Source organism: Neoarius graeffei, chromosome 23 (assembly GCF_027579695.1).
Source record: "Neoarius graeffei isolate fNeoGra1 chromosome 23, fNeoGra1.pri, whole genome shotgun sequence".
NCBI classification, from domain to species: domain Eukaryota; kingdom Metazoa; phylum Chordata; class Actinopteri; order Siluriformes; family Ariidae; genus Neoarius; species Neoarius graeffei.
In genome coordinates, this window is record NC_083591.1 from 40,012,346 (window position 1) to 40,026,221 (window position 13,876).

At 42.8% G+C, this 13,876-nt stretch overlaps 1 protein-coding gene across 1 annotated transcript in view; it reads left to right on the forward strand.

Moving 5' to 3' along the window:
- LOC132871296 (semaphorin-4E-like) overlaps nt 1-3,916 on the forward strand; it is a 65,731-nt gene extending 61,815 nt beyond the window's left edge. Inside the window, exons 13-14 of the mRNA XM_060905412.1 lie at nt 3,039-3,091; nt 3,336-3,916. Coding sequence (XP_060761395.1) covers nt 3,039-3,091; nt 3,336-3,916 — 634 coding nt within the window. The remainder of the gene's footprint in view (nt 1-3,038; nt 3,092-3,335) is intronic.
- The last annotated feature ends 9,960 nt before the right edge of the window (nt 3,917-13,876 follow it).

A 13,876-nucleotide genomic window follows, 5' to 3' on the forward strand; every position in this document is an offset into this window, starting at 1 on the left:
AAAGTATCCTGTCACGGTGCAGGCACTTACAGATGTATACACAGAAGGGGAACATAGAGCAAACGGTGAACAAGCCAAAACATGAGATGAGAATCAGAGTCATGGAACAAGCGAGGGTCAGGCGATTGGCAAACAGAGTAAACAGGAGAAGAGAATAGGAGTAAACATGAAAGAGACAGGCAAAGGTCAGAAGAACAAGGGTCAGTCAGAAACAACAAAGCTTGGTATGAACTGGGGATAGCAGAACAATACTTTGCAATGAAGTGGCATGAGAGTGGGTTTTAAAATAGGCAGAGGGACTAATTGGAGTGATGAGTGACAGCTGCGGTTAATAGTCAGGAGACAGAGGGTGCTGTGAATTCTGGGAAGGGTAGTTCATATAGAAAAGAACAGAATGCCTTTATTGTCACTATACACATGTACAATGAGATTAAAGCATCTCCAATAACAGTGCAAACAGCGTGGAGAGAGGTGGAGAGAGAGAGGGAGAGAGAGAGAGAGGAAGGGAAAAAAGGGGGGGAGGGTGTAAGGTGCACAGTCCTGAGGTGTATGCGTTGTGTTACACATTATGGAGTGAGGTACTGCTCATTGCACATTATAAAGTATTGCACAGAGAGAGTCACATTATAAAATAAAATATGACACATTATGAAGTATTGCAAGGTAAGGTAAGGTGCACAGACTTGAGGTGTATGTGCTGTGTGCAAGGTGCACAGTCCTGAGGTGTATGTGTTGTGTTTCACATTATGGAGTGAGGTATTGCACATTATAAAAGTATTGCAGAGAGAGAGTCACCTTATAAAGTACTGCACATTATAAATTATTGCACGAAGAGAGTCACATAGTAAAATAAATAGACTATAAAGTCAGAGCATATCCGAGTTCAGGGCGGTTATGGCTTTTGGAAAGAAGCTGCTTTTGAATCGATTTGTCTTTGTCCTGATGCACCTGTAGTGCCTCCCTGAGGGCAACAGGTCGAACAGATCAAAGCTAGGGTGGGAGCTGTCCTTGATAATGTTCTTAGCTCTGCTAAGGCAGTGGGAGGTGTAAATGTCCATCAGGGAGGGGAGAGGGCAGCCAATGATCTTCTGTGCTGCCTTAACTACCCTCTGGAGCCTCTCCCTGTCTACAGCAGTGCAGCTGCCATACCATGCTGTAATACAGTACATCAGCAGGCTCTTGATGGATGAGCGGTAGAAGGTCAGCAGCAGGTTGGAGTTTAGATTGTACTTCCTGAGGACTCTCAGGAAGTGTAGCCACTGCTGAGCCTTCTTAATGACTGCTGTAATGTTTACTGACCAGGAGATGTCGGCGGCGATGAGGACGCCAAGAAATCGAAAGGTGTGGACCCTCTCCACATACTCGTTGTTGATGTAGAGGGGGGCTAGGTCGGTGCTGTGCTTCCTGAAGTCAACAATGAGCTCTTTGGTTTTCTTGGTGTTCAGAGCGAGGTTATTTTCTGAACACCAGGCTGCCAACTTCAGGACCTCCTCTCTGTAGGCTGCCTCGTCTCCCTTTGAGATGAGTCCGACCACTGTGGTGTCGTCAGCAAACTTGACAATAAGGTTGTTGTTGTTGTGGGTCGGACTACAGTCGTGGGTGTAGAGGCAATACAGGAGGGGGCTCAGCACACAGCCCTGTGGAGAGCCGGTGCTCAACGTGCAGGTGGAGGAGAAGTGGGGGCTAAGTCTCACAGTCTGGGGCCGGTTGGTAAGAAAGTCCTTTATCCAGGCACATGTGAGAGGGGGGAGGCCGAAAGTGTCCAGTTTACTGATAAGGATGTCCGGGATTATTGTGTTGAAAGCAAAACTGTAATCCACAAAGAGTATGCGGACGTAGCTCTGCTGCTGCTCCAGGTGGTTCAGTACAGAGTGTAGAGCTACGGCGATGGCATCCTCTGTGGATCTGTTCGTGCGATATGTGAACTGGTAGGGGTCGAAGTCTGGGGGGAGGTGGTCCTTGATGTGCTGAAGAACTAGTCTCTCGAAGCACTTCATGATTACCGGAGTGAGGGCCACAGGACGGTAATCATTCAGCCTGGTGATGGGAGACTTCTTCAACACTGGGACTATTGTAGCTGATTTTAGGCAGGGTGGGATGACTGCCTGAACCTAACATATATAGTGTCCATGCTTGTAGTTTGGATGATTTCAGCAGGTTTACTGAAAAAAAAAATAAACCTTTACCTCTCTGACTGTTTCAATGCACTGGCATTAGAGACTCCTTCCATTAATGTTAAATAAACAAATGAACAAATCTCCTTAAGGAAAGCATCATATCAATTATTAGATTTTTTTTTAATTTATTATGTTTCTTTTCGGGCGGCACGGTGGTGTAGTGGTTAGCGCTGTCGCCTCACAGCAAGAAGGTCTGGGTTTGAGCCCCATGGCCGACGAGGGCCTTTCTGTGCAGAGTTTGCATGTTCTCCCCGTGTCCGTGTGGGTTTCCTCCGGGTGCTCCGGTTTCCCCCACAGTCCAAAGACATGCAGGTTAGGTTAACTGGTGACTCTAAATTGACCATAGGTGTGAATGTGAGTGTGAATGGTTGTCTGTGTCTATGTGTCAGCCCTGTGATGATCTGGCGACTTGTCCAGGGTGTACCCCGCCTTTCGCCCGTAGTCAGCTGGGATAGGCTCCAGCTTGCCTGCGACCCTGTAGAACAGGATAAAGCGGTTAGAGATAATGAGATGAGATGTTTCTTTTCTTTTTTTTTATTCAATAGATTATGTGGAGCGTCCACCATACAAATCCCTGCGAATGAACCGTTGCTGTAGAAACAGCAGCATATTAGAACACAGACATTAATATAAACTCGTGAGGTGTCTTGAAGTTAGCACAACTCTCAGTTGCTCTTAAAGAAAATTAATCAATCAATCACCTTCTGGATCAAGAATCAATCTGCATCAAGAATTGAACAGCACTGTAGTCTGAAATATTATACTGACTGTTCTAAAGCATATACTGTATCTGAAATGGGAATGTTCGACATACTGTATTTTCTCTCATGTCCCTGTATTTTTCCTGTATTTCTCTCAAAGTGAGGTGATTCAGAGTCTGAGAGATGGAAATGCTATACGTTGTCCTCCAGTTGGTATGTTAACAGATGTATATTTTTTTATCTCGAGGATTACAGCACGTACAGTATTTACACAAATGTTTTAATGAACTTCACTGACTGTAAGGGTGAATATACATATACATGCAGCAGAAGTGGTTTAAGTCCATTGTGACTGTCATTAAAACACAAAGTCAATCTTACTCTCAAGGAGAAAGCTAAAAATATAAATGGAGAAAAATTAAGATGACTGAATTACAATGTCATTTTTGTGTTACAGAGAGCACTAAGACTAATAAAAACTTCTACCCGGGTAGCACAGTAAGGCTGCAGTGCCAGCCTGGGTCAAACTGGGCTCAAGTGAAGTGGCTCGTCAACAATCACCCAGTTAAAAACTCCAACATGTACCACATTCAACACGACAGCCTGTTGATCCTCAATGCCACAGGCAGTGACGTCGGCCACTACACCTGCACCTCTGAAGAGACATCCAATGGCAAAACGTATATCACCCAAATTATTACGTATGAGCTGAGGCTGGAGGACTTAACAGGACATCCTTCTCAGGAAAAGCAGACTATCCTCTTGGCCCTCAAATTTATAGTCATCAGCTTAACTTTGACAACATTTGCGATTGTGTCATGGAACTTCTACAAAGGGTATTTTCCCATCCCGAGATGCTTCAGAAAAGCTGAGGAAAGACTACAGAGCACGACTGAATGTCAGGAGGAGTCACTGCAAACAGTAAACAGCAATAAGGCAGCATCAACAGGGTACAGCAGCAACAGTAATAATGATAACAGAATTGCTGAATTCCATAATACTGTAAACCAGCATAATGGAGACAAAGCGTTGTACTGAAGTTTGTTACTGTATTTATATTTCTTATTCTACAGATCTTCATGGACAAACCCAGTAGAGGACAGATCCTTAGTTCAAACCACACACTCTGGATTGTCTGGGATTTTAAAACACTGAGACTGTGCACCTTTTGCAAGAGTGTATTTCAGAAATTGTTTTGCTGGAACTTAGTGTTATGGTGTGCCTTCAGTACTATTTAAAATGCCCTAATGCACTGTAACGGTTTTAAGCACAGCAGGTTTTGTTGCCAATTCAAAAAAATGCCAAGCTGCCAAATGCATTTGAACATTATACGGTATATCAAAATGGACAGGATTATACAAACTAACATAACATCCATGAGAACTGCCAAGATCCATAAAATGTGACCATAATCCATATTCCTTTAAAAAAAAGCTATTAAAATATATTCAGGTCTAGACAGTGCACGAGAATGATACCACCACTAAACGATGTTTTGTGAAGATCTCAGTGCACTCTTGGAGCCCATGCATGTCTTTTCAGAAAGGATATAACAATATTTCTCTCAAAATCCATGCCAGAAAACATATGTGGCACAATGTGTCCTTGCAGCTGCTGAAGCCTCCAGGTTTGTCACTCTGCTGCCAATACAGTAACTAACTCACTGAAGCTTGTAGGATTTTATACCTGTCTTATTGCTCATTGTATGTAGCTGTTTTTTTTATTCTAACACTCTATGAGAAACTGTTTTCATATTAAAATAAACTGTGAATGTATGATTCTGTAATATCTGTGTACAGAACCATGATTCTAGTCAAGTTTATTTGTATAGCGCTTTTAACAATAAACATTGATTCTCAATGTATACGATGTGACTTGTAAGAACATTCAGAGTGTAAAGCTTTATATTCTGAAGAGGTTTCATTAAAAGGATGCTGCTTTTCCTTGTGTAATTAATTGATCATTAGATATGGAATATGTAGTTAATTGTAAATGTGAAATGGAGTATAATCAATAAATTATACGAGGAAACATCCTTTTAATTAAACCTCTTCAATTACAATCCAATTTACAGAGGCAGCAAGGACAATTTAAGAATTTAACAATTTCTTTTATTATTGTACAACCCCGATTCCAAAAAAGTTGGGACAAAGTACAAATTGTAAATAAAAACGGAATGCAATGATATGGAAGTTTCAAAATTCCATATTTTATTCAGAATAGAACATAGATGACATATCAAATGTTTAAACTGAGAAAATGTATCATTTAAAGAGAAAAATTAGGTGATTTTAAATTTCATGACAACAACACATCTCAAAAAAGTTGGGACAAGGCCATGTGTACCACTGTGAGACATCCCCTTTTCTCTTTACAACAGTCTGTAAACGTCTGGGGACTGAGGAGACAAGTTGCTCAAGTTTAGGGATAGGAATGTTAATCCATTCTTGTCTAATGTAGGATTCTAGTTGCTCAACTGTCTTAGGTCTTTTTTGTCGTATCTTCCGTTTTATGATGCACCAAATGTTTTCTATGGGTGAAAGATCTGGACTGCAGGCTGGCCAGTTCAGTACCCGGACCCTTCTTTTACGCAACCATGATGCTGTAATTGATGCAGTATGTGGTTTGTCATTGTCATGTTGGAAAATGCAAGGTCTTCCCTGAAAGAGACGTCGTTTGGATGGAAGCATATGCTGCTCTAGAACCTGGATATACCTTTCAGCATTGATGGTGTCTTTCCAGATGTGTAAGCTGCCCATGCCACACGTACTAATGCAACCCCATACCATCAGAGATGCAGGCTTCTGAACTGAGCGCTGATAACAACTTGGGTTGTCCTTCTCCTCTTTAGTCCGAATGACACGGTGTCCCTGATTTTCATAAAGAACTTCAAATTTTGATTCGTCTGACCACAGACCAGTTTTCCACTTTGCCACAGTCCATTTTAAATGAGCCTTGGCCCAGAGAAGACGTCTGCGCTTCTGGATCATGTTTAGATACGGCTTCTTCTTTGAACTATAGAGTTTTAGCTGGCAACAGCGGATGGCACGGTGAATTGTGTTCACAGATAATGTTCTCTGGAAATATTCCTGAGCCCATTTTGTGATTTCCAATACAGAAGCATGCCTGTATGTGATGCAGTGCCGTCTAAGGGCCCGAAGATCACGGGCACCCAGTATGGTTTTCCGGCCTTGACCCTTACGCACAGAGATTCTTCTAGATTCTCTGAATCTTTTGATGGTATTATGCACTGCAGATGATGATATGTTCAAACTCTTTGCAATTTACACTGTCGAACTCCTTTCTGATATTGCTCCACTATTTGTCGGCGCAGAATTAAAGGGATTGGTGATCCTCTTCCCATCTTTACTTCTGAGAGCCGCTGCCACTCCAAGATGCTCTTTTTATACCCAGTCATGTTAATGACCTATTGCCAATTGACCTAATGAGTTGCAATTTGGTCCTCCGGCTCTTCCTTTTTTGTACCTTTAACTTTTCCAGCCTCTTATTGCCCCTGTCCCAACTTTTTTGAGATGTGTTGCTATTTCAAATGAGCCAATATTTGGCATGAAATTTCAAAATGTCTCACTTTTGACATTTGATATGTTGTCTATGTTCTATTGTGAATACAATATCAGTTTTTGAGATTTGTAAATTATTGCATTCCGTTTTTATTTACAATTTGTACTTTGTCCCAACTTTTTTGGAATTGGGGTTGTAAAAGCACGCAAACACTGGAATATGATAATTGGAGAATCGTTAAATCAGTTATAACTAACATACTAAAATGAAATATATTTTTCATTTTATTCATCTATCTATCTATACACACACACACACATACTATATATATATATATATATATATATATATATACACACACACACACACATATATTAGGGTGCATCAGTTGCCCCCTAAATGAAAAGTTCCTCCGATCATGATGCATTTTTGTTTTTATGTTCCTTTTGGTAAGAAAACACACTGGGTGAAATGTTTTGACAAAATTCAAAAGTTTAATGGTGGCACCAGGAGCTCAAAGTTATGGAAAAAGCTGCTATTTTATGACTTTTATGACAAAATTTCAATCACTTTTCATGAAACATTATGGCACCTTATAGAGTATACCAAATATCTTAAATACACATTTTTAGTACATATTCTAAACATATTATCAAGCACAGTTTGAGTTTTAGCTGTTCATTGAATCATTGTTCAACTACTTTTAAACAATACAAATGTATTATGAATCACATTAATGCTTCTCAATCCCTTGCAAAGGTTCTTAACAGGATCTCTGAGTCACAAGAAATCAATAAATGGAGTCCAACATTGTGATTCAAACCTTACGCGAAAACATAAAATAAGCGTTTTTTTGGCAAAAAATGAACCTCATGGTGCCACCATTAGACTTTTGAATATGGTCAAAAAATTTTACAGGATGTCTTTATTGGTGAAAAGGAACACCCAAACAAAAATGCATCAGATTTTATGAAAGTGCCTTGCAAAAGTATTCATACCCCTTGAACTTTTTCACATTTTTCCACCTTACAACCACGAACTTAAAAGTTTTTTATTGAGATTTTATGTGATAGACCAACACAGAGTAGCACATAATTGTGAAGTGAAACAAAAATGATAAATGGTCTTCAAAATTTTAAACAAATAAAAATCTGAAAAATGTGGTGTGCATTAGTATTCAGCCCCCCTGCGTCAATACTTTGTAGAGCCACCTTTTGCTGCAATTACAGCTGCAAGTCTTTTGTGGTATGTCTCTACCAGCTTTGCACATCTAGACACTGAAATTTTTGCCCATTGTTCTTTGCAAAATAGCTCAAGCTCAGCCAGATTGGATGGAGAGCATCTGCGAACAGCAATTTTCAAGTATTGCCACAGATGCTCAATGGGATTTAGGTCTGGACTTTGACTGGGCCATTCTAACACATGAATATTCTTTGATCTAAACCATTCCATTGTAGCTCTGGCTGTATGTTTAGGGTCATTGTCTTGTTGGAAGGTGAATGTCCTTCCCAGTCTCAAGTCTTTTGCAGCCTCAAACAGGTTTTCTTCCAGGATTGCCCTGTATTTAGCTCCATCCATCTTCCCATCAACTCTGACCAGCTTCCCTGTCCCTGCTAAAGAAAACCATCCCCATAGCATGATGCTGCCACCACCATGTTTCACAGTGGGGATGGTGTGTGCAGGGTGATGAGCAGTGTTAGTTTTCCGCCACACGTAGCGCTTTGCATTTAGGCCAAAAAGTTCAGCTTTGGTCTCATCTGACCAAAGCACCTTCTTCCACATGCTTGCTGTGTCCCCTACATGGCTTCTTATGCCTGTCTTTCAACAATGGCTTTCTTCTTTTTTTTTCCTCCGTGCATTCACGGAAGGCGGTCGCATCTCTGCTCTCCTCTCCTTTTTTTTCCTGCTTGTGCTCTTTGTTCGTCTCGTCTGCCTATACTTTTTTTTTGAGAGACTCTCTCCGCATTGAATTTCTAAACTAAAAAAGCATGGATTTGATAAACTGGTCTCTTAACGAAATTGACACAGTTTCTGGGTTCGGGGGAACCCACCTGTCCTGCTGGAATGCCCGTGGAGGACACTGAAGATATCTACCTATTCGGAACCATGATTACAGGACTTTTGCTGATTGGATTAGACATTGCCCTGGTATATCGAGGAAAGCAGACAACGGTGACAGCTGTTCAAAGCTCCACAAAGCTGCCCGATATGATTGGAGTGGTGGGCAAAGCTGTTGGCACTCGGACTGTGGACATTCAGAACTTTAACCACAAAATGGTTATTATCTCGGAGCAGCTTTCAGCTTTGCAAGGAATACGTATTTCGGAGACCAAATAGAATTGAATTGAACAGAATGGACGAAATGGACAGATATGGACGAGTGGTGTGGACATGTAAAAACTGCATCTGTTCGAAAGACTAAACAATCTATCTTATCGACATTTGGCTCCCTGAACAGCACTGGCCTTGATCAAGGCCGTTGCTGGGAAAACATTTCCCCCAGAAGGTCACTGCTGGGAGACACTCTCGCATTCCTTCCCCAATTTTCCGCGGTCACCATTTTTCACCCCCAGTGTGACAAGCGGGTGCGTGACCAGCGCTGTTTGCATGTCTGCAGAAGCGGACGGCTGCTTGCTTGCGCTGGGTTACCTCTACCTCCTCCCCTTCCCCCCACCCCTGATTGCCCCCTCCTTCCCCCCTTTCCCCTCCTCAAGTCCCATGTTTTAAAGTGTACTTGTGTTATTGTGTGCTTTTGCGGAGGTTTTTAAATGCTCCCACACTGTACTCCTGATAGGAGCATAGTGGGGGTTTCTTTTATCCCTGTCTTCCTGTCCTGTTCCCCCTCTGTAAGGACAGGTTGATGGTCAATTTCACTGGTAACAGTGACAATAAAGGGTTCATTCATTCTTGCCACTCTTCCAAAAAGGCCAGATTTGTGGAGTATACGACTTATAGTTGTCCTGTGCACAGATTCTCCCACCTGAGCTGTGGATTTCTGCAGCTCCTCCAGAGTGATCATGGGCCTCTTGGCTGCTTCTCTGACCAGTGCTCTCCTTGCTCGCTCTGTCAGTTTAGGTGGACGGCCATGTCTTGGTAGGTTTGCAGTTGTGCCATACTTTTTCCATTTTTGAATGATGGATTGAACAGTGCTTCTTGAGATGTTCAGAGCTTGGGATTTTTTTTATAACCTAACCCTGCTTTAAACTTCTCCAGAACCTTATCCCTGACCTGTCTGGTGAGTTCTTTGGTCTTCATGATGCTGTTTGTTCTTCAGTGTTCTCTAACAAACCACTGAGGCCTTCACAGAACAAGTGTATTTATGCTGAGAGTAAATTACACACAGTAGGACTCTATTAACTAATTAGATGACTTCTGAAGGCAATTGATTGCACTGGATTGTATTTAGAGGTATCAGAGGACAGGGGGCTGAATACTAATGCACACCACATTTTTCAGATTTTTATTTGTTTAAAATTTTGAAGACCATTTATCATTTTCGTTTCACTTCACAATTATGTGCTACTCTGTGTTGGTCTATCACATAAAATCTCAATAAAAAACTTTTAAGTTTGTGGTTGTAAGGTGGAAAAATGTGAAAAAGTTCAGGGGTATGAATACTTTTGCCAGGCACTGTGTGTGTGTGTGTGTGTGTGTGTGTGTGTATATATATATATATATATATATATATATATATACACACACAATATATATATTTTGTGTGTGTGTGTGTGTGTGTGTGTGTGTGTGTGTGAGATATATATATACATATACACACATACACACACAGTGTGTGATATATATATATATATATATATATATATATATATATATATATATATATATATATATATATATATGAATAAAATGTTTTTTTTCCTCTCCGTGCTTCCATGGAAGGCGGTCGCATTTTCTCTGCTCTCCCTCTCCCTCCTTTTTTTCCCTGCTTGTGCTTCTTTGTCTCGTCTCGTCTGCTGTACTTTTTGAAGAGACTCTCCCCGCATTACTTTCTAAACTTAAAAAAAAGCATGGAATTGATAAACTGGTCTCCTAACGAAATTGACACCGTTTTCTCGACGAGAAGTCTAGGTTCGGGGGAACCCGCCTGTCCTGCCGGAATGTTCGCGGCTGGTTACATGATGGATGCGTGGGAGCAGTGGCGGGTCGTGTACCTGGCGATTCTTTCTGTGGAGGACATTGAAGATATCTACCTATTCGGAACCATGATTACAGGACTTTTGCTGATTGGATTAGGCATTGCCCTGGCATATCGAGGAAATCAGACAACGGTGACAGCTGTTCAAAGCCCCACAAAGCTGCCCGATATGATTGAAGCGGTGGGCAAAGTTGTCGGCACTCAGACTGTGGCTATTCAGAACTTGAACCACAATATGGTTGTTATCTTGGAAAAGCTTTCGGCTTTGCAAGGAATAAGTATTTCGGAGACCAATTTGAACAGAATGGACGGAATGGGCAGATATGGACGAGCGGTGTGGACGTGCAAAGACTGCGTCTGGAAAGACCAAACAATTTCTATCTTATCGACATTCGGCTCCCTGAGACAGCACCGGCCTCGGTTAAGGCCGTTGCTGAGACATTTCCCCCTGAAGGTCACTGCTGGAAGACGCTCTCGCATTCTTCGTATTCCTTGTCCAACTTTCCACGATCGCCGTTTTCATCCCCAGTGTGACAAGCGGGTGCGTGGCCAGCGCCCTCATGGCTGCAGGAGCGGACGGCTGCTTGCTTGCGCTGGGTTACCTCTACTTCCTCCCCTCCCCCCTTACCCCCCCCACCCCTGATTGCCCCCTCCTTTCCCCCCCTCAAGTCCCATGTTTTAAAGTGTACTTGTGTTATTGTGTGCTTATGTGCGGAGGTTTTTTAAATGTTCCCACACTGTACTCCTGACAGGAGCATACTGGGGGGGGGATTTTTTTTTTTCCTCATCTCTCCTCATGTTACTACTGTATTTCTTTTTCTTTTATCCCTGTCTTCCAGTCCTGTTCCCCTCTGTAATTTCACTGGTACAGTGATAATAAAGGGTCCATTCCACACACACACACACACATATATATGTGGGCGGCACGGTGGTGTAGTGGTTAGCGCTGTCGCCTCACAGCAAGAAGGTCCTGGGTTCGAGCCCCGGGGCCGGCGAGGGCCTTTCTGTGTGGAGTTTGCATGTTCTCCCCGTGTCCGCGTGGGTTTCCTCCGGGTGCTCCGGTTTCCCCCACAGTCCAAAGACATGCAGGTTAGGTTAACTGGTGACTCTAAATTGACCGTAGGTGTGAATGTGAGTGTGAATGGTTGTCTGTGTCTATGTGTCAGCCCTGTGATGACCTGGCGACTTGTCCAGGGTGTACCCCGCCTTTCGCCCGTAGTCAGCTGGGATAGGCTCCAGCTTGCCTGCGACCCTGTAGAAGGATAAAGCGGCTAGAGATAATGAGATGAGATGAGATATACGTGTGTGTGTGTGTGTGTGTGTGTAAAAAAGTTTACACTTGGTTGATTGCTTGTATAAACACCAATTTAGGTCTCTTTAACTTTGTTCACGTCTGACACTGTAATTAGCAGCACCGGAGCACCCCAGGGCACAGTGCTGGCCCCTCTTCTCTTCATCCTGTACACCGCGGACTTCTGCTACAACTCGGAGCTGTGTCACATTCAGAAGTTTGCTGATGACACAGCCATCGTTGGGTGTATCAGTGACGACAGAGAGGAGGAGTATAGGAGCCTGGTGTGGGACTTTGCTGTGTGGTGCAACAGGAACCATCTGCAGCTCAACACCTCCAAGACCAAGGAGCTGGTCATTGACTTTGGGAGGTCCAGACCAAGGTCACGACCAGTTCTGATCTAGGGAGTCGAGGTGGAGGCTGTGGATTCCTACAAGTACCTCAGGCTATGGCTGGACAGCAAGCTGGACTGGACTTGCAATACCAATCACTTATACAGGAAGGGACAGAGCAGGCTATACTTCCTTAGGAGGCTGAGGTCCTTTAACATCTGCAGGGAACTCCTGTGGATGTTCTATCAGTCTGTGGTCGCCAGTGTCCTGTTTTACACCGTGGTGTGCTGAGGGCACAGCACATCCAAGGAGGACACATCCAGGCTGGACAAACTGATCAGGCGGGCCGGCTCTGTGGTCAGCATGAAGCTGGACTCTCTGGTGACGATGGCAGAGAAGAGGTCTATGGACAAACTATTGAACATCATGGACGATGCCAGTCACCCTCTGCACACCGTCATCAGCAACCAGAGGAGCCTGTTCAGTGACAGAATGCTCCTTCCCAAGTGCAGGATGGACAGACTCAAAAACTCCTTTGTCCCTCACACCATCAGACTGTACAACTCCTCTCTTGGGGGTAACAGGAGGACAGAGGACGGGAAGGAGCAGTAGCCTAGCCTAACAATAAGCAATACCGGACAATGTGCAATATAATGTGCAATATCTTTCCTGCTCCCCCCCCACACACACACTTACCCTAACCCCACTTCTCCTCCATTTCCCCCTCCCCCTTCCCCATATCTTATTCTTTTATATTTGTATATGTAAATACTTAATTTATTTTAATTTATCTAGAAGTTTTTCTCCATTTCTTTTCTCTGTTTATCTGTAATGATGCTGCTGGAATCTTAATTTCCCTGAGGGAACGCTCCAAAAAGGGATCAATAAAGTTTAATCTAATCTAATCTAATCTAATCTTATACAATCAATTATCCGAAGAGTGACCCCTACAGGACACACCCATACAAAACACCATAATAAACAAAACATAACAAAAATGGCTCTTACAGTTGGGCTGAAGTGCCCTTGAGCAAGGCACCTAATCCCAGGTGCTGTAGCATAGCTGCCCACTGCTCTGGGTGTGTGCGCGCATGTGTGTTCACTGCTTCAGATGGGTTAAATGCAGAGGACACATTTCACTGTATTTACACCTGTGCCTGAGTGTACCTGTGATAAATAAAGGCTTCTTGTTCTTGTCTAATGTACACAAACTACTGAATATCCTTTACAATCCCACTCCACCCGATATACCTGAGATACATTTCTTACTTGATGCAGAGAAAGCATTTGATCGGGTGGAGTGGGACTATCTCTTCGATACCTTAAAAAGGTTTGGATTTGGTGTAAAGTTTATATCATGGATCCAGGTTTTCTACTCCTTCCCTTTTGCAGCAGTCTGTACAAACAATGATCTGTCCTCCTTTTCACTAGGTTGTGGAACCAGACAAGGCTGCCCTTTATCACCACTTTTATTCACCTTGGCAATCGAACCACTAGCGATTGCACTACATGGTGACATTTCAATTAAAGGTATACAGAGAGAAAATTCTGAACAGAAAGTGTCTCTATATGCGGATGATATGCTTTTGTACTTATCTGATCCGCTAAGCAGGCTGCCACAAACACTTGGCTTACTAGATGCATTTGTGAAATATCGGGTAATAATAAATTAAACAAAAAAGTGAACTTATGCCCATCAA